The sequence below is a fragment of the Salmo salar genome, chromosome ssa15 (genome assembly GCF_905237065.1).
Source record: "Salmo salar chromosome ssa15, Ssal_v3.1, whole genome shotgun sequence".
Taxonomy (NCBI): domain Eukaryota; kingdom Metazoa; phylum Chordata; class Actinopteri; order Salmoniformes; family Salmonidae; genus Salmo; species Salmo salar.
The window spans coordinates 73,700,032-73,721,262 of record NC_059456.1 but is presented as its reverse complement, the minus strand read 5'-3'; the positions used below and the strand labels follow the sequence as shown (position 1 = coordinate 73,721,262).

General features: G+C 41.5%; 1 protein-coding gene across 3 annotated transcripts; it reads right to left on the bottom strand.

The window, feature by feature from the left end:
• Positions 1-4,092: 4,092 nt before the first annotated feature.
• On the bottom strand, positions 4,093-15,977 carry LOC106572155 (tumor necrosis factor receptor superfamily member 1A). Of its 3 annotated transcripts, XR_006759244.1 has the most exons (10): positions 15,539-15,971; positions 14,809-14,902; positions 13,930-14,046; positions 13,418-13,532; positions 12,048-12,160; positions 11,352-11,513; positions 11,035-11,060; positions 10,439-10,547; positions 7,387-7,846; positions 4,093-7,289 (listed from the first exon to the last, which is right to left on the bottom strand). XR_006759244.1 is itself a non-coding variant. In XM_014146057.2 (9 exons), the coding sequence occupies exons 1-9, from the start codon at positions 15,554-15,556 to the stop codon at positions 7,482-7,484; spliced, it is 1,119 nt and encodes a 372-aa protein (XP_014001532.1). In that variant the 5' UTR covers positions 15,557-15,971; the 3' UTR covers positions 4,093-7,481. The 3 variants fall into 3 exon arrangements, 2 of the variants coding, with proteins under 2 accessions (XP_014001532.1, XP_045552009.1); XM_014146057.2 differs by having other exon boundaries at positions 4,093-7,846; XM_045696053.1 differs by lacking the exon at positions 13,930-14,046 and having other exon boundaries at positions 4,093-7,846; positions 15,539-15,977.
• Between the last annotated feature and the right edge of the window lie 5,254 nt (positions 15,978-21,231).

Sequence of the window (21,231 nt, the reverse complement as noted above, 5' to 3'; positions counted from 1 at the left end):
GTTTGTAAACTTCTGAGCCACTGGAATTGTGATACAGTGAATTATAAGTGAAATAATCTGTTTGTAAACAATTGTTGGAAAAATGACTTGTGTCATGCACAAAGTAGATCGACTTCCCAAAACTATAGTTTGTTAACAAGAAATTTGTGGAGTGGTTGAAAAATGAGTTTTAATGACTTCAACCTAAGTGTAAGTAAACTTTCGACTTCAACTGTTTGTCATGGGACACTGTACAGATTCTGCAGAGAGAGAAAAAGCGACTGGAGAAGGGGTCGAGAGAGCTTCCTCATGTAGGCTACCGTGGAAACAGGGTCTTCATGGATGAGCAGGAGTAGAAGTTGTCAGAGTATCTCTTGAGGGCAGCTGATTTATATTATGGATTGTCTCCCCATGAGGTAAGCACATGATAGGAAGGAGTAAGTCATGGCAAAGTTAGCAACCTCTTACATTTAGACGTTCTGCTAGCCGAACACCTGCTCCAATATCCAATGATAGGCGTGGTGCGAATTACAAATTCCTCAAAAATACAAAAACTTCAATTTCTCAAACATATGACTATTTCACAGCATTTTAAAGACAAGACTCTCCTTTATCTAACCACACTGTCCGATTTTAAAAAGGCTTTACAGCGAAAGCAAAACATTAGATTATGTCAGCAGAGTACCCAGCCAGAAATAATCAGACACCCATTTTTCAAGCTAGCATATAATGTCACAAAAAACAAAACCACAGCTAAATGCAGCACTAACCTTTGATGATCTTCATCAGATGACACACCTAGGACATTATGTTATACAATACATGCATGTTTTGTTCAATCAAGTTCATATTTATATCAAAAAACAGCTTTTTACATTAGCATGTGACGTTCAGAACTAGCATACCCCCCGCAAACCTCCTGTGAATTTACTAAATTACTCATGATAAACGTTCACAAAAAACATAACAATTATTTTAAGAATTATAGATACAGAACTCCTTTGTGCAATCGAGGTGTCCGATTTTAAAATAGCTTTTCGGTGAAAGCACATTTTGCAATATTCTGAGTAGATAGCCCAGCCATCACGGCTAGCTATTTAGACACCCACCAAGTTTAGCCCTGACCAAACTCCGATTTACTATTAGAAAAGTCTGATTACCTTTGGTGTTCTTCGTCAGAATGCACTCCCAGGACTGCTACTTCAATAACAAATGTTGGTTTGGTTCAAAATAATCCATTGTTATATCCAAATAGCGGCGTTTTGTTCGTGCGTTCAAGACACTATCCGAAGTGTAAATAAGGGTCACGAGCATGGCGCATTTCGTGACAAAAGATTTCTAAAAATTACCGTACTTCGAAGCATGTCAACCGCTGTTTAAAATCAATTTTTATGCCATTTTTCTCGTAAAAAAGCGATAATATTCCGACCGGGAATCTGCGTTTAGGTAAACAGACGAAAGAAAATAAAGCATGGGGTCGACTCGGGCACGAGCGTGAGTCTCACAGTACTGTGACCAGCCACTATCCAAACTCGCTACGTTTTTTCAGCCAGAGCCTGCAAAGCCACGATTCAGCTTTTTGCCGCCTTCTGAGAGCCCATGGGAGCCGTAGGAAGTGTCACGTAACAGCAGAGATCCCCTGTAATGGATAGAGATAATCAAGAAGGGCAAGAAATTGTCAGACAGGGCACTTCCTGCATGGAATCTTCTCAGGTTTTGGCCTGCCAAATTAGTTCTGTTATACTCACAGACACCATTCAAACAGTTTTAGAAACTTTGGAGTGTTTTCTATCCAAAGCTAATGATTATATGCATATTCTAGTTTCTGGGCAGGAGTAATAATCAGATTAAATCGGGTACGTTTTTTATCCGGCCGTGAAAATACTGCCCCCTAGCCATAACAGCTTAATGTTGGTGGCAATTAAAGTCAAGGGAGGTAGTACCTATGTAAATTATTAATGTAAAGTATTAATTGGGGTAAGTATTGAACATATTTTATTATATTGTTACAGGTCCAGGAAATTTGGTTCAGACTGGTTCTCGTCTTACCTAAAGCGGCACCCTACTCTGAAGCAACTAGTTGGACACGGGGCACACGTTTCAACAGAACAAATGTGGCAGAGTTTTTCAGCAAACTAGGAGAGGTGATAAATAACTACAGCCTTGATGGCAATGACATTTGGAATGTTGTCGAGACAGGAATCACCGCAATACAAACACCTGATAAAGTGGATGCGAAAGGTGATACCAAACCGTTTGGAGCAATCACCTCAGCAGAAAGGGGTACACTAGTGTCAATGGCATGTGCTATAAATGCAATAGGAAACTCAATCCCCCCAACTTTTGTTTTCCTACGCAAAAGGTACCACGACCACTTTGTACGGAATGGACCAATTGGATGTGTTGGAAGTGGAAATGGATCCTGCTGGATGCAGGAGGATGACTTCCTCATTTTCCTTGAACACTTCGCAAAACATACCAAGGTCAGCCTGGAAAGGAAGTTGGTCCTTCACCTTAACAACCACAGCTCACACCTGTCTATCAGCGCCATTGATTTCTGTAGGCGCTCTGGCATAGTCCTGCTTTCTTTCCCCCAACACCGTTCACACAAGCTCCAGCCCCTGGACAGGAGTGTGTAAGGGCCATTTAAGAAAATGGTGAACTCTGCCAGTGATGCCTGGATGAGGGTGAACTCCGGAAAGGCCATGACCATATATGACATTCCAGGACTTGTCAAAACAGCACTTCCAGGTGCCACAACACCCACAAATGTACAGGCTGGGTTCAGGTGCACTGGCATTTGGCCATACAACCTTGATATATTTCAGGAATGTGACTTTGCACCCTCACTTGTCACTGATCACCCTGCTCCAGCTGACATACTGGCCTTGCCAGCTGCCTCCCAGGTCACCTCTTCAGCCACCTCTCAGGCCACTGTGCCCAATGCTGTCCAGCCCTCCTCTCCAGCTGCCTCCCAGGTCACCTCTCCAGCTGCCTCCCAGGCCTCCTCTCCAGCTGCCTTCTAGCCCACCTCTCCAGCTGTCTTCTAGCCCACCTCTCCAGCTGCCTTCTAGCCCACCTCTCCAGCTGCCTCCCTGGCCTCCTCTCCAGCTGCCTTCTAGGCCACCTCTCCAGCTGCCTTCCAGGCCACCTCTCCAACTGCCTTCCAAGCCACTCCTCCAGCCACTTCACAGGGTACCTTCCTACATGTATCAGGTTGTGGGAAACACCTGATGACTCTTCTAATTTCAACCCAGTTAATGTACGCCCAAAAGCAGGGCCCAAGAAAAGGGGTAGGAAGAGGAGAAAAACTGCAATTTTGACGAATACACCCGTCAAGCAGGGACTGGAATAAAGCATAAAAAATCAAGCCTTCAGAAGACAAAATAAAAATGTCTCTGCCTAAAAAAACTGCTGGACAGAAAAAAGCCAAAACAAAGCACACTGAACCAGAATATTCAGATTCCTCCAACGAGGAAAACTTCTGCATTGTGTGCATGGAGCACTTTAACAATTCCAAGTCCAAGGAGGTCTGGGTGCAGTGCTTGGAATGTACAGGCCCACCAAGCCTGCTTCCCAGGACCGCCATACCACTGTCACAACTGTGACTCTGATTAAGTGAACATGTCCAACACCTAGTCACACACTCAGTTACACACACACAGACATGTACGCAGCACCCGCACGCGCACGCGCATGCGCACACTCACACACACACACACACACACACACGTGCAGGTGTTTAGTTTAGCCTAGTTGTTGTTTGGTTGAGAAAGATCATTTAGCAGAGGGTAAAATAATAAACATTTTATTATTTATTATTATTTCTGCCAAACAAAATGTTGAACATGGCAATGTTGCACTCATGGTCTTAATAAAGGCATTCAATAATTAGTTGCATGTCATGATTTATGCACTTTTTCAATCTGTTACAATTCCCCCAAAGCACTGTTACAACTAACCCAGACCATGGAGTAAAATTGTAACACTTCACTCCTTGTATTTAAGACAACACCATGCATTTGCAGTTTGATTAATATAAATGGTTAATGGTTAAATAAATACAAAATTGAAAAGGAAATTATAGTTTATTGAACAAAGTGAAAGGACGCTTCATGGTCCCCTCCTTCCTCATTGGGGAACAGGAGACGAGATCTTCCTCTGGTGGTGTTGTTAGAGACGGGTCCCTGTGGGCTACAGCACGACTCAGTTAACCATTGAGATTTGGTTGTTGAGTGTCAGTGGTCATAATGTCTATCTAGGCTAGATCTATTCTACATCTATCTATGCATACGTCCCAAATGACACCCTATTCCATTTGTAGTGCACTACTTTTGACAGGGCTCTGGTAAAAAGTAGAGCACTAGACAGAGAATAGACCACTTCCCTCAATCTTCTAAATGTATTCAGACATTTTCAGAATGGAGTGTCTGATTATAAACAAATGTATCTTAGTTCCACAACTCAATTAAATATTCATGCAGTTTCAGGTTATAAAGAAATGTAAATATGCCTAGCTAATATTATTGCCTAACTTTTCTTTGACGTCCTTGTGGGTGTTCATCTTCAAAGTGCGCTATTAGCAACACTTGAAGAGGGAGCTGCAAGCACAGGTGAAACTGTAGTTTATAAAAAGCCATTAAAACTCTGCCGGTAACAGGGGGTGTGGCAAGCGTAGCGGCAGAGAAAAATTGCCCACACGTGCCCGTCCCTCCCCGAATCTGCCCCCGGCGTTACATAGAAACCAATGGAGGCCCCTGCATTTTCCTCGTTGATTATTGATTACTTTAGGCTCTGTGACTGACTTGGCCTCACAGTGTCGTCCTGGCTGAAGTCCTGCGTCCTGGCTGAAGTGACAGACCAACTGACTGACTCTGTGATTAAACACTTACTTAAGAACTCCTACTATCTATTCCTACTATTCATGTTCATTTGACATTATGTGGACCAGATTACGTCATAAGTGTAAAAAACATGCCTGATGCAATGATGCTTGCATGTTGGCACCAAAGGGGACAAAGATTTTCAATTTCTAATCTTGCTATGGTTTTCTACCCTTTCTGATTCAAAACAAGTGGCAGTAGGACTACAATGGCTTGACAGAATGCATGACAGTTCTTCTGTGTGATTGAGTTATTCTGCATGGATTCAGCAGTAGTATATATACATCTTTGCAGTTTGGGCAAATACTCCCATATTGTGGCTACAATGAAACAGCACTGTATGGTCAATTACATTTGTAATTCAACTTCAGTTTATTAGTGATGATTTTTACACCCCAGCATACAGCAATTAAGCATATCATTATTTAACCTTGAGTACCATAGTGCTGTGCATATATTTAAAGCTAGAATCCTTAGTTGCTACATCCATATTGGACTTATATATTAATGATATATACCCATTGATTCTTGAAAAATGTAACGTATGCCTCATGAGTTTAGTTCAACTGTCATACCCCATCAGAAACGGAAATATAAACTTGTTTTACTCCAATGTTTGTAAACAATGTAAATGTAAACAAACACTATAGCCTCTAACATGGATAAAAGCATAATTCAGATATCATTGATAGTCAGTCCTGTTGTTGGAACTGTTTAAAAAATATTCACTTTTATTACTCTATGTAGCAATATGCAGTACAAATCTTTCTCTGACAATTAACAACATACTTAACATCAGAAATGGGTAAACACATTTTAAAAAATACCAGAACATTACTGATAACATTAAAAATCTGAAATCAATATATATATATAATTTTTATTTTTTTAACGGAAAAGGGATAGTGTGCTTGTATTACGATTGTCACGTCTGCTCCTGCTCCACCATTTGGCGAACAATTCCGCCAGAGTACTAACCACTGGTCCTGGCATTCATCATTACGCACACCTGGCACTAATCATTACGCACATCTGTGAATCACCTGGACCCCATTACCTTCATAATTTCCTCCCCTTTATATGTTATTCTCCCAGGTTCACTCACTAGTTGGTATTGTTCTTGTGTCTCGGCGTACTGCCTTATGTTAGCGGCGTGTTCTTGGTGTTGTTGTTTTATTAAAACGTTTCACCTGCTTCCGACTCACTGCCCCATCATTACAACGATCCTCCTCTGATACAGTCTTCACCAAGGTTACATAATAGCTGACACATTATCACCCCAAACAAACCCATTTCTATACGATACTAAGTTGTTCCACTGCTTGATTCACAGTTTCTTTGGGATTGCAATGGTCCTCTTGATTGGTCTTGTGATGCTGCCATGATGTCGTTATTTGGGGCGGCAGGTAGCCTAGTGGTTAGAGCATTGGACTTGTAACCCAAAGGTTGCAAGATCAAATCCCTGAGCTGACAAGGTACAATCTGTAATCTGTCGTTCTGCCCCTGAACAAGGCAGTTAACCCATCATTGAAAATAAGAATTTGTTCTTAATAACTGACTTGCCTAGTTAAATCAATTTGATGTTTAATTCTATGGCTCTGATCCAATGACTGTATGTATATCCATAGAGATCCTATTAGTATTCTAATCATCAATTCTGTACCTATGTGTACATTTAGGTCTTACCTATGTGTATTTAGTACTTAGCATTGTTGAACACTCATTTCTGATTGGCTTGAAGGACATTCTAGAGCATGCATTATTTCCCTTTAAACAACAGGTGGGTCTAATCCTGAATGCTGATTGGTTAAAAGCACATTCCAGCCGGTGTCTATTCCACAAATTACCACCGGCTAAATCTATGATGTTAAAATGCCTATTTACTCTGTTCCATCTGACTGCGCAATCCACTGTCTCATTAGCCCAGGCAGGGAAGTTAAACTTCACATAAAAAGCATCTATACATTATCTCACATTTCTTTTAGACTAACATTTAGATTTCAACAGAGGAGATTTGTATAAACCTTACTGTCTGTCTCTCGAGACCACTATGATGACACACCAAATGCGTTTGATGGATCCTTTTTGTCTTCTTCTAATGCCTTTTAAGGGGAAAGCAATCAGATAACATTAATGAGTTTGGGTAATCTAAAAGTTACGTTAATTATTATAACTTTGGACAGGTAACTAGTAACTGTAACGGATTACATTTAGAAAGTAACCTGCCAAACCCTGCAGGTAACCAGTCTCTGAAGTGGAACTTGAACAGGAAGACTACAGTCCAGGTGGTGACATCATATTTACAGTTCGGTGGGTGAGTAGTGGTAGAACTGCCGACTCCTGATGTCACATGGTCCTTGGTGGTGGGGGTTTGACCTATGTCTAATTCACTCTCTCCATCAGTCTCTCATTCTCATTCGTGAATTACTGTAAATAAAATATAAAAAGACTCAAATCTATTTCAAAAGAAGAAGAAAAGAACAGCCTTCATGGTCTTATGATGCTGTCGTGATGTCATATTCACATCTGGGTATGATCTTATTCTGTGGTGAAGTCATAAGTGATGTCCCAGCAGCCTCCACAATCCTATCTGGTGGTGCTGGGGTGATGTGACACGGGCTAAGTAAGCCTCCAGACTCTGTGGTTCTCTGCAGTGATGTCATTGGTTGGGGATATTGACTGGAGCGCTTGCAGCTGCTCCAGGCTGTCCTGCAGCTGGTGGGCGCAGCCGGCCAGGTCCATGTAGAGCAGAGCAGAGTAGATATCCTCCAGGCCTGCAGCCGGGCCCTGGCTCCACAGACGCAGCATCTGGTACTGCCGTTCCATGGAGCCTAGGCCCGGTTCCAGATCTACACGCTCCAGATGTTGGTCGGGCACAGAGAGCAGGCGCAGGAACTCCTTCCAGCGCCGCAGAGGCACCTCCTTGATGATGGCGTACAACACCTTGGCGGGCCAGCGCTCCTCCTGGGTCTCCTGTCGAGGGACTGAGGAAGAGAGGGGAAAGGTGGAGAAGAAATTAATTATTGTAGTGTTCAGGTGAGCAAGGTGGTGTGGTGAGTGTGTGATGAATATTCAATCGAAACTGGTATCAGGCCATTATGGTATGAGGAAACCATATTGTTCGACTGAGGAACAGAGAAATGGGAGGGAGGCAATCCGAAAGGTACTGTAATAGGTGAGAGAGATTCTTGAAAAAAAGAATTGTACACATTTTTACTAATTAATGAAAATTAAATAACAAAAATATAGTCGTTGCATAAGTATTCACCCCCTTAAATGTAGGGTCTTCAAAAACGTTTTATTCAATGTCGTCTAAAATGAGAACGGTAACCCCTGTCCATGAATACAGGGTGTCTCCTGAAAGCTGGGGATCTTCTGAAACACAACCCAGCCAAGCCGCACTGCTTCTTGACATAATGCCTGCTTAACCCGGAAGCCATGTGTTGGAGAAAACACCGTAAACCTGGCGACCGTGTCAGCGTGCACTGCGCCCGGCCCGCCACAGGAGTCGCTAGTGCGCGATGGGACAAGAACATCCCTTCCGACCAAACCCTCCCCTAACCCGGACGACGCTGGGTCAATTGTGCGCCGCCCCATGGGTCTTCCGGTCGCGGCCGGCTGCGACAGAGCCTGGACCCGAACCAGGATCTCTAGTGGCATAGCTAGCACTGCAATGCAGTGCCTTAGACCACTGCACCACTTTAGTGCGATTTAGTACCATATATGAGCATGTGGCCATAAAAGGGCAGGTCATACCCACGAGCCCATTTCAAGATGGCTGCGACTCAAGAAGCCAAAACGATACAAATCTTGAACAACGTTGATATGTGTTGAAAGCGAAGACTCCACAGACGATAGGGATATGTTATTTGTCAGCCTGTGACCTACCATTGTCGATTCAAAGCCCAGAGAGTCATTTTCACTAAACATCAAACAACTTACAAGGTAAGCAAAAAACAGTTACTTTGTGTGTGCTTAATCTTGTGTGATCTGAACTGAGCCATTCCTATCTATGTTCTGACCATTTCCTTATCTCCCAGGTATTTTCTTTCTAATGATACCAAGTTCACGCATGTCCTTTTGACATAACTGCTTATTAAAAGCAGTTACTTTTGGGTATGTCTATTTAGACGGAAAGCTACATTTTTGCCATTACATTTAAGAGGCTTTTGGCAAGCCTAAATTAGTTCAGAAGTAACATTAGGCTTAACAAATCACAATACGTTATATGGACTCTGGGTGAAATAATTGGGGTTGAAATGATTGAATGACTACTCCTTCCTCTGTCCCCCATACATACAACATCTGTAAGGTCCCTCAGTCAAGTATTGCATTTCAAGCACCGATTCAACTACTATTGTGTAGACCGTGGACAAAAAAATGACACATCCATTTGAATCCCACTTTGTAACATAATAAAATGTGAAGAAATCCAAGGGAGGTGTACACTTTCTATAGGCACTATAAGTAATAGAGAGTGTGGGCGAGATTCCATCAAAACTGGTCTCAGATCATTTTCTTTGGGATGAGAGAAAACACTGAGGATGTGTTTTTAGGAGTGATAAATGTTTTTATCAACATTAACATATCTCTGTCTAGTCTGTGTAAATTATAAGACCTAGTTTAAATAACAAAATGCTTGCTAGAAATAAAGGTATTTGCACACTATGCAAAATCCCAGTCCAATTCATTTGTTTTTGTGGGGGAAGCCTCAGTCTGGATGGGAATGACACGCAACCTGAGCTACACAAAAGCGCCATAACCTTACAACGACACCACAGGGGAATTCTGATGTTGACAACCATAAGCAATCTTCACGTAAACTAAACGTGGGCATACTATTTCATCATAAAGAGACATGGGGTTTTGACTGAAATATCAACAAGTAAACCTAACATTTGAGGTTAGACCCGGGTTGAAAGACTCGGGACAAACCCTTACTCTCACAGTGCTAAAACTACGCTAACTAATATCACGCTTATCAGGTACATATTTTCAGTGGATTGGATGTTGGAATCAGAGTGTAATTTGTAAGATGGATAAGGCAGCACGCTCAAATGTTAAAGGTCAAGCAGCTGGCTACTTCTTGGTATCGGATTTGCCATTTTCTCTGAAGCTCAGCTTATTTCTGATTCATATCATCAAAGTTTCCCAGTTTCCACCTACACATGCATGCACACCCACCACATGGCTGACCAGAGATACGTTTTACGCTGACACGCTGAGGTGTTAAAGGAAAGGCGGTTGTTTTGATTCTGAGAACACAACAAACCACAACAGAGATGCTACCCACACCAGGAACAGGAACAGGACAGGTAGTAAGTACTATGCTGTACACACTACTCAGAAATGTGCTTGATGGGATGTCAGTCCTATTTTATCTTAAGAGTACAGGGACTTCTGCTTCAGATTTTTGAAACATTAACGTTATTACAATATGTCATATTCATTTATTATAAATCCAAGCTTCTGAACCCAACCTTAAGTGCTACTTGTGTAGCTTGCTAGAGAAGCTGAAATGCAATGTTGGCTAACTAAGGCTGATGGCAAAGCAACAAACTACATTAAAGACTTACTTCTGGGCTCTCTACCTGGCAACAGGGGTGTGACAAGGGTGTGATACTCCGTCTTGGTAGCACTGTGAGAGAATGTCGTCATGGGAATCCCTTGAGTAATATTCAGTGTCTTGGAAGGGACAGTCAGACAGACAAAAGTCCTTAGCATCTGTCTCTCTAAGCAGTACAGAAAAGTTTCCATACGCACATACAGTATATGTACATGGTAACATCAAAATAGATACAGGTCATTTTCTAAACTAGATAAGTCCTTACAGGTTTAAAATCACTGACTTTGTAATTAAAGAGGATAAAGACAAATGATTGGAAGAAAAAAAGATCTATTGATGTAAACATAGTAACGTAATTAACAATGATTTTGCTTTGACATTATTAGTAATTTAGCAGACACTCTTATCCAGAGTAACTTAAATTTTCTTTTTTTTTCGTAATGTAGTGCACGTGCTAGTAGTGTGCGTAAAGCACGTGCTAGTCAGGATTGGTCTACAGGTAAATAAAATGTATTTTTCTCATGTTCTTTATCGTTTCTCATTTGCTTCCTTTCCCACACTATCACTGATCATGATCCAAATGTAACACAATTAACTGATACTTACCAGTGATGTTGGACCATTTGGCTGACCTGTTTGAGTTAAAGACAGACTATCAGCGTTTCCTGCACCAACTGTTGCAGGGAATAACTTGTAAAGTGTATTCACATCAGATCGCTTTAAGATTTAAGATGAATAATTATAATTTCTGCTAATAACAGTTGACCCATATTTTCATATAAACCAAGTATTACATTCAACACTTCAAAAAATAAAATAACTTTCTATTATATATGAATTGCTCTTAGGGGTTCAATCTCAGTAGGCCATTGATGAGCCAGAGCCCACACTGTGAAATGGGTTACTGGATAGTTTATCATTACCGTTGGCTGATGTGTCCCTTGTAGGCAACTGGAGGTCCTTTTCAGGGGTCGCACAACAGCCATGTACCATCCATCCACCCTTAGTCAGGACAAGGAGACCGGCAATTAACAGAGTGGTCATCAGGACAACCACAAAGACATAACTGGTGGTCAGAAGGGGATCTGTTGAGGATATGAATAAATATAACCATCAATGGTGTTTTTCATACCACAAAAACAACTGAACTATGTGACTACGTTCAGAAGAATGAAGGGGAGAGAGCAACAAGATTAAACTAGAGCACCATTTTTTGCATGGAGGAGAAATTCAAGTTACTGTAAAAAAAAAAAAGTACATCATAGAATTTGTCAGTATGATGCACTAATGCTGTACATAGATTCATGCTATCAATTCAGCGGCAATAGTGCCAGATGATTTGGACAGCAACATGAACATGATGATACTCTTACGGAGGTGCAGTGATAATTCAGATGGAACTGTTAGCAGGCATATAGGTGTGCCTGTGTCAGTGAATACAGGGCGGCTTGGAACGCTGCTCGTCCAATCAGCATCCAGGATTCAAACAAACCATTTTAGAATTGTAAAAAGGTAAGGTTGTCTGACCGTTAATGACAGGCGCTGTGACAGGATTTCAAAGGCTTCATGAGGTGACTGAAAGAAGGATCTGTGGAAGCCAAGTTATTGGTGGAACTCACAATGGTCTGGACCTGTTTGAGTGATGCTGGGGTTGGGTGTCAAGGTTGGAGGTCTCTGAGTCGTAGTAATGGTGCAGGAGGTGTGACATTCTGTATAGTTTGAACAGTCTTTACTGAAACATGAAGACAGAAAAACTCAAGGTCACTCACATTAAAACCAGAGGGGATTTCCCAGAAAACCCTATCACCTTGACATTCATAACAATTGTTCTATACGATACCAACAACACTTAAGTATACATTTCAGGCCTGGTTAGGGAACATCAGATGGATCCAATGTTTAGAAAACTTTCAACGAAAGGAAGGTTTAGATAGAGATGTTTTTTTTGCATGTTGTGCTTTTGCGTTGTACTCAATCCAGTCTAGAAGTTTAAACTTCTTCAATTTTAGTGTCACTGATTTATTACTTAAATCAGAGGGATGAAAATAAATATTGTATCTGTGACAAGTGGGCGTGCCTTTAGAACATGATTACCAGAAACACAAGAGTACCTCAGAAACATAGACGGGATGTTCCTGAACTTCAGACCATATAAATCTGATAAAGCACCACTTTGAGAGGAAGTCCTCAACCCACTGACCTCAATGCATGTCATTACAGGATATGATTGATCTTTCAGCAGCATCCAACAAATAACTGTGCTCCCTTAGTTGACGTCAACAACAGAGCACGTTATTTTTCTAGTACACTGGATTAAAACCCATGGCTGAGTCATTTCAGGGAAATCAAGTCTACATCGACAAAACCTGTGGGTTTTGAGGGGTTATACTGAAGATGTTCTCTATATATTGCACTACTTATGTATTTTTTTTAAAATGTAACCTTTATTTAACTAGGCAAGTCAGTTAAGAACAAATTCTTATTTACAATGACGGCCTACCCCGGCCAAACCCGGACGACGCTGGGCCAATTGTGCACCGCCCTATGGGACTCCCAATCACGGTCGGATGTGATGCAGCCTGGATTCAAACCAGGTACTGCAGTGACGCCTCTTGCACTGAGATGCAGTGTCTTAGACCACTGTGCCACTCGGGAGCCCTTTTGATCAGGGCCCATATCAAAAGTAGTGCACTATATAGGGTCCACGATGCAATTTGGAATGCATGAAGGTCTCAATGTGAAACACTGTGGATGTGTCTGAGGTACTTTGGCAAGAATACAAATTGGATTTAAAAAATGTTCTAGGATGTTCTATGGTCATTGCCTCTGTCAAAATGTGATTGGTTTGTGAGACTGTAAAGACGTGTGTGAGCACTACTCCTTGGCACTACAGAATATTGTATTGTCAGAGCTAAACAGAAAGGGTGGTGCATATGCTCAGCTTACTAAATGTATAAATATTGTAGAAGCTGGAATCTGGTGGTCGTACGTTTGACATTTGATGCATTGCAATCGATGTTTGGATTTCTTTGGGTAGTAATTCTTCATGCAGCCACATTCAGTGTCATTCTTGGGCTCACAACTCTTCACCACCATTTGAGAGACTAAGACACAAAGACAAAGCAAAGACACTGTCTCAGTCTCACTCCTATCACACACACACACACACACACACACACACACACACACACACACACACACACACACACACACACACACACACACACACACACACACACACACACACACACACACACACACACACCCTCTGTTGATAGAAACCGTTCTAGCAGTGTAAAATATTAAAATTGTTCTCTTTGCACACTGCGAGTGTCGTTCTGCTGACAGAATACGCTCAAGTCCCACACCATAAATAACCACACAGATATTCTTCACACCAACATGAACACATGTCTGAAAAATAACTGCAGCACTCAGTGCATTATTAGACTGCAGTCCATACAGTAAATGGTCACGTAAATAGGAGTGAAGAATGCTTACCTCCTTCATCACATGCTTTACAGCGTTTACAAGCTACATCATAATTTCGTATTGCAGTGAATTCTTTGCCCGCAATACATTTTATGCATTTGGAGGTTCCTTTTTCTTTGTGAAAGCCTGAAAGACATGTTGAAATACAGTGCAATGCATATGTATCTTTCGCCAAGTGATGCACAAACATTGTATTATATGCACTGTAATGTGTCTCAATTTAACTACGGTCTTACATCAAGATTGTGAACAAAGCTACGACAATACTGTATACAAAAAAAAGCACATTTCTTGCAATTCAACACATTTTGCCATGGGGTGGAGAGAACATTTTGCCGTTTTAAAGCTGGAGTCCTTAATGGTGAAACAGCCCTGTCCGTTTGCAATGCTACAACAACAAAGAAGTTACTGCAAACATCGAACACCTCGGACATCATTGCACGAGTGATAGAAGAGCACAATATGTACAACTTTTTTTTTATCATGTTGCTCCTCAGCTTCTTCACACTACTGCGGATCCATCTTTTAAGCTAATTTCCGGCAATTCTACACATTTTGCCATGTCTTGTGTGTGTTCATATGATACAAATAGCTCTGTAAGTAAATGACAGAACAAGAGGAAAACTGCCCATGCACTACCAAATTTCCAAATTGCACCGACTACTACAACTCTCAATAGCAGTAAGTTGAAAGCCCGACTTAGTTTAAAAAATAAATAAAAAAGTTAGGACCCGCGGTCTGTTTTGACCCCATTCTGGGTCCAGATCCGGACCGCTGTCAGCCTATTGAGTATGGCTGGTATACACTATACTGTAGTGTAGTTCGGGACTAACCAGTCCCACTTCTGTTCAAGGTCAGATTCTAATTGTGTTACTCAGTGATGTTTACCTGCTGGACATTCATAGCAGGTACTTTCCGGGTGATTTTTTAGCGTCTCTTCTGTGCAACTCCGCACAGAGTCAAGACAGGCTAGTGTCAACACCTGGCAGACAAAGGAGAGACAGAGGTTTGTCATTAGTGATATGCCATTTGTCCTTGAGGAGTGCATAAACTGCTACAGTTTACAACGCCAACATACTGATATACTCTTACAAAATACATTTATGTGTATTTGGAAATTACCTCACTAATGCCCCACAATTAAAGAGGCATTGTGCAGGGTTTTAACCTCATATTCATTATCTCCAGCACAATACCAGTGCTACATATGAGCAAACGATATGTGATAATTAGGAACACTTAATAAGAACCGGCCAGTCAACACATTTAGAAATATTGCCTTCCACTTCACAACCTTGCTAACACCTATGACAACTATTATCACCAAACATTAAATAGTAAACATTTCGAGCATCGTCATAAATAACCCTAAACCTAATCCATTGACAGTAACATGAAATAATTGTCTGTCATTATATAAATAATCTGCCATGATATCACTTTACATATCCATTATGATGTCGTTATATAAGCATTATGACAGGCCAATAACAGAAAAAAATGTATCCAAATTAATGTAAAGCAAAATGTGATTTTCCAATCAAAGTAGAGGAATTTGAATGAACACAACTAGAATATACAGAAATTAGATTTAGATAATAATTGTGTAAATACTTACCAACACATAGAACCACATTTTGAAAATAATTTAAAATGATAAAGTGTAGCCAGTGGTTTGCTTCTCTCATCTGAAATAAATGGATGTACTCAACTCAATCATAAAACAAAACTTAAGATCAATATTAAAAAGACTATAACGCCCAAAAAATACATAGCAAGTCAATACAAAATGTTTGCGGCATTCTATCTAGCCATTTGCCAATTTCCTAGTAGAAATTTGAACAAAAAAGCTAAAATGGCTCTTAATACGCTGTGATGAGTTAGAAGTAGGTCAAAGGAAGTCTATAGTGTCAGCTCTTTCAAGACTTCAGAGAACTGATAAGGCAACAGGAAACTCAGTCAGATAAAATACTGGTTTCCATTGCTGGTACAACCATACGTAAGCAAGCATTTCTATTTAAGTCTATAAAGCTGCAATTTACTGTACATTGCCTTCAAAAAATATTCACAACCCTTGACTTTTTCCACGTTGTTGTGTTACAAAGTGGGATTCAAATGGATTTTTTGTCAACAACCTACACAAAATACTTTAATGTCAAAGTGGAAGAAAAATTCTAACATTTGTAAAAATAAATATGACAAATAAAACACTCATAACTTGATTAGATAAGTATTCAACCCCCTGAGTCAATACATGTTAGAATCACATTTGGCACCGATTACAGCTGTGAGTCTTTCTGGGTAAGTCTCTAAGAGCTTTCCACACCTGGACTGTGCAGCATTTGCCCATTATACTTTTCAAAATTCTTCAAGCTCTGTCAAAGTGGTTGTTGATCATTGCAAGACAACAATTTTCAGGTCTTGACATAGATTTTCAAGTAGATTTAATTCAAAACTGTAACTCGGCCGCACAGGAACATTCACGGTCTTCTTGATTATCAATTTTCATGCCGTGGAGGAGGTCTTCGTGGGCAATACTCAGCCTTGTCTCAGGGTAGTAAGCTGGTGATTTCAAGATATCCCTCTAGTGGTGTGGGGGCTGTGGTTTGGCAAAGTGGGTGGGGTTGTGTGTCTCCCGACCCCTCCTGTCTCAGCCTCCAGTATCTATGCTGCAATAGTTTATGTGTCGGGGGGCTAGGGTCAGTCTGTTATATCTGGTGTAATTCTTCTGTCTTATCCGGTGTCCTATGTGAATTTAAGTATGCTCCCTCTAATTCTCTCTCCCTCTCCCTCCCCTCCCGGAGGACCTGAGCCCTAGGGCCATGCCTCAGGACTACCTGGCCTGATGACTCCTTGCTGTCCCCAGTCCACTTGGTCGTGCTGCTGCTCCAGTTTCAACTGTTCTGCCTGTGGCTATGGAACCCTGACCTGTTCACCGGACGTGCTACCTTGTCCCGGAGCTGCTGTTTTCAACCTCTCTCTCTCTCTCTCTCTCTACCGCACCTGCTGTCTCAAACTCTGAATGCTCGGCTATGAAAAGCCAACTGACATTTACTCTTGAGGTGCTGACCTGTTGCATCCTCTACAACCAATGTGATTATTATTATTTGACCCTGCTGGTTATCTATGAACGTTTGAACATCTTGGCCATGTACTGTTATAATCTCCACCCGGCACAGCCAGAAGAGGACTGGCCACCCCTCAGAGCCTGGTTCCTCACTAGGTTCCTTCCTAGGTTCCTGCCTTTCTAGGGGACTTCTTCCTAGCCACCGTGCTTCTACATCTGCATTGCTTGCTGTTTGGAGTTTTAGGCTGGGTTTCTGTATAGCACTTTGTGACATTGGCTGATGTCACAAAGTGCTTTATAAATACATTTGATTGATTGATTGATTGATTGATTTGGCCTTGTGTTTTAGGTTATTGTCCTGCTGAAAGGTGAATTGATCTCCCAGTTTCTGGAGGAAAGCAGACTGAACCAGGTTTTCCACTAGGATTTTGCCTGAGTTTAGTTCCATTCCGTTTCTTTTTTTAATCTTGAAAAACTCCCCAGTCCTTAACAATTACAAGCATATCCATAACAGGGCTGGCACGAGAAAGAATCAGTTGATCGGGCCTTTGATTTCCATAGGCAGGCACGTTTTTTCAAAGAACTGCAAAGCTGCTGGGTTTTTCACGCTCAACAGTTTCCCGTGTGTGTCAAGAATGGCCCACCACCCAAAGGACATCCAGTCAACTTGACACAACTGTGGGAAGCATTGGAGTCAATATTACTCAGAATCCCTGTTGAATGTTTTTGATACCTTGTAGAGTCCATGCCCTGGCGAATTGAGGCTGTTCTGAGGGCAAAATGGGAGCGGGGGGTGTAACTCATTATTACGAAGGTGTTTTGCATATACAGTTGAAGTTGGAAGTTTACATACACCTTAGCCAAATACATTTAAACTCAGTTTTTCACAATTCCTGACAATTAATCTAAGTAAAAATTCCCTGTCTTAGGTCAGTTAGGATCACCACTTTATTTTAAGAATGTGAAATGTCAGAATAATAGTAGAACGAGCTTTTATTTATTTAATCACATTCCTAGTGGGTCAAAGTTTATATACACTCAATTAGTATTTGGTAGCATTGCCTTTAAATTTCTTAACTTGGGTCAAACGTTTCGGGTAGCCTTCCACATGCTTCCCACAATAAGTTGGGTGAATTTTGGCCCATTCCTTCTGACAGAGCTAAAGTAACTGAGACAGGTTTGTAGGCCTCCTTGCTCGCACACTCTTTTTCAGTTCTGCCCACAAATGTTCTATAGGATTGAGGTCAGGGCTTTGTAATGGCCACTCCAATACCTTGACTTTGTTGTCCTTAAGCCATTTTGCCACAACTTTGGAAATATGCTTGGAGTCATTGTCCATTTGGAAGACCCATTTGCGACAAAGCTTGAACTTCCGACTGATTTCTTGAGATGTTGCTTCAATATATCTACATAATTTTCCCGCCTCATGATGCCATCTATTTTGTGAAGTGCACGAGTCCCTCCTGCAGCAAAGCACCACCACAACCTGATGCTGCCACCCCAGTGCTTCACGGTTGGGATGGTGTTCTTTGGCTTGCAAGCCTCCCCCTTTTTCCTCCAAACACAATGATGGTCATTATGGCCAAACAGTTCTATTTTTGTTTCATCAGACCAGAGAACATTTCTCCAAAAAGTACGATCTTTGTCCCCATGTGCAGTTGCAAACCGTAGTCTGCCTTTCTATGGCAGTTTTGGAGCAGTGGCTTCTTCCTTGCTGAGCTTCTTCCTTTCAGGTTATGTCGATATAGGACTTGTTTTACTGTGGATAAAGATACTTTTCTACCTGTTTCCTCCAGCATCTTCACAAGGTCCTTTGTTGTTGTTCTGGGATTGATTTGCACTTTTCGCACCAAAGTACATTCATCTCTAGGAAACAGAACGTGTCTCCTTCCTGAGCGGTATGGCGGTTGCGTGGTCCCATGGTGTTTATACTTGCATACTATTGTTTGTACAGATGAACGTGGTACCTTCAGGCGTTTGGAAATTGCTCCCAAGGATGAACCAGACTTGTGGAGGTCTCCAATTTTTTTTCTGAGGTCTTGGCTGATTTCTTTTGATTTTCCCATGATGTCAAGCAAAGAGCCACTGAGTTTGAAGGTTGGCCTTGAAATACATCCACGGGTACACCTCCAATTGACTCAAATTATGTGAATTAGCCTATCAGAAGCTTCTAAAGCCATGACATAATTTTCTGGAATATTCCAAGCTGTTTAAAGGCACAGTCAACTTAGTGTATGTAAACTTCTGACCCACTGGAATTGTGATACAGTGAATTATAAGTGAAATAATCTGTCTGTAAACAAGTGTTGGAAAAATTACTTGTGTCATGCACAAAGTATATGTCCTAACCGACTTGCCAAAACTATTGTTTGTTAAAACGAGTTTTAATGACTCCAACCTAAGTGTATGTAAACTTCCGACATCAACTGTACGTAAACAATTCTATATAGAGTATCCCGCACATGCGCAAGCTCTCTTTGACCTTTAGCTTTCGGGAAGAGAGGTCCAGTAAAAGTCAGATCCGCAGCAGCTCTGTAAATTCTAAAGTCAATCTCAATGTGACTTGGATTTAAAAAGAATAGCGCAGAGACTGATGCTAAAAAATATGTTTACACCAATCCAATACTTTTAAACTTTAGTAGAACAAAAATAATCAAGTTGGCTCCTGAGTGGCGCAGTGGTCTAAGGCACTGCATCATTGTATCGCAGTGCTAGAGGCGTCACTACAGACTGGTTCGATTCCAGGCTGTATCACAACCGGCCGTGATTGGGAGTCCCATAGGGCGGCGCACAATTGGCCCAGCGTCGTCCGGGTTAGGGTTTTGCCGGGGTAGACCGTCATTGTAAATAAGAATTTGTTCTTAACTGACTTGCATAGTTAAATATTTTTAAATTCCCTGTTAGCTTGTGATAGCTAGTGATACACAAGCTAGGCCTATTTGAAAAGTTGCCATCTCCTGGATGCATTTACCTTCCAGATTCATTAGCTTGAAAACCTCCCAAAAGCTTGAAAACCCCATTAGATTTTTGGTTAAAGTTAAAGATGCAAAGGCCTCCCGAGTGGCATTGTGGTCTAAGGCACTGCATCGCAGTGCTAGCTGTGCCACTGGAGATTCTGGGTTCGAGTCCAGGCTCTGTCGCAGCCGGCCCGCGACTGGTAGACCCATGGGGCAGCGCACAATTGGCCCAGCGTCATCTGGGTTAGGGGAGGGTTTGGCCGGCAGGGATGTCCTTGTCCCATCGTGCACTAGTGACTCCTGTGGCGGGCCGGGCGCAGTGCACGCTGACACGGTCACCAGGTGTACAGTGTTTCCTCTGACTTATTGGTGCAGTTGGCTTCCGGGTTTAGTGGGCATTGTGTCAAGAAGCAGTGTGGCTTGGTTGGGTTGTGTTTCGGAGGACACACGGCTCTCGACCTTCGCCTCTCCCGAGTCCATACGGGAGTTGCAGCGATGAGACAAGACTGTAACTACCAATTGGATACCACTAAATTGGGGAGAAAAAGGGGTAAAAAAAGGTAAAGATGCATTATGCAGAAATCGGTCCACCATTTCCTGGTTGCTCAAATTATAATAGTGCGCTTAATTTCAGTATATGCGACAAAACAAGCATTATACTATGCCATCACACTTCTGACACCAGTGTAGCGAACAGCAACATTGCGGGTCGCCCAAAAAGCTACATATTGCAGCTTAAAGAAAAAATAAACGTAATACATAGTTTTCTTTTTTTGTTAGTTTCTGTCAAAGATAATAGTTGCAGAATATTTTTTGTTTTTCAAACCGGTTTGTTAATTATTTTATTTAAATTGACTAATTTGTTTTTTCCTGACAAGTATTTGTTTCAGTTTTCATTTACTATAAACCTTGGTTAGGAGACATAGGTTCGAGACCGGCAGGGGGATTGCCCTGTCACCGTTTGCTATGCCATCCCACTTCTGACACCAGTGTAGCAAACAGCAACATTGCGGGTCTCCTTGTGTATTGTGGTGAAATACTAGACTAAATCATTATTGTAGTATCCCCAGGAATGCTATATCCACTGCCCTTGGACTGTATGCTCTCTAACATTAATTATGAAACAATTCCATAATAAACAATTGTCACTTTGCTACCACTACTAGTGGAAAAAAATCAAGTGCCAATGTAACAAGTTTTGGGCGTGTGATAAGATCAAGAAGTCATGTATCGATCAACGCTCTTTTTGAGTAATGTTTGCCATTGACACCTGATGGACATTAGATC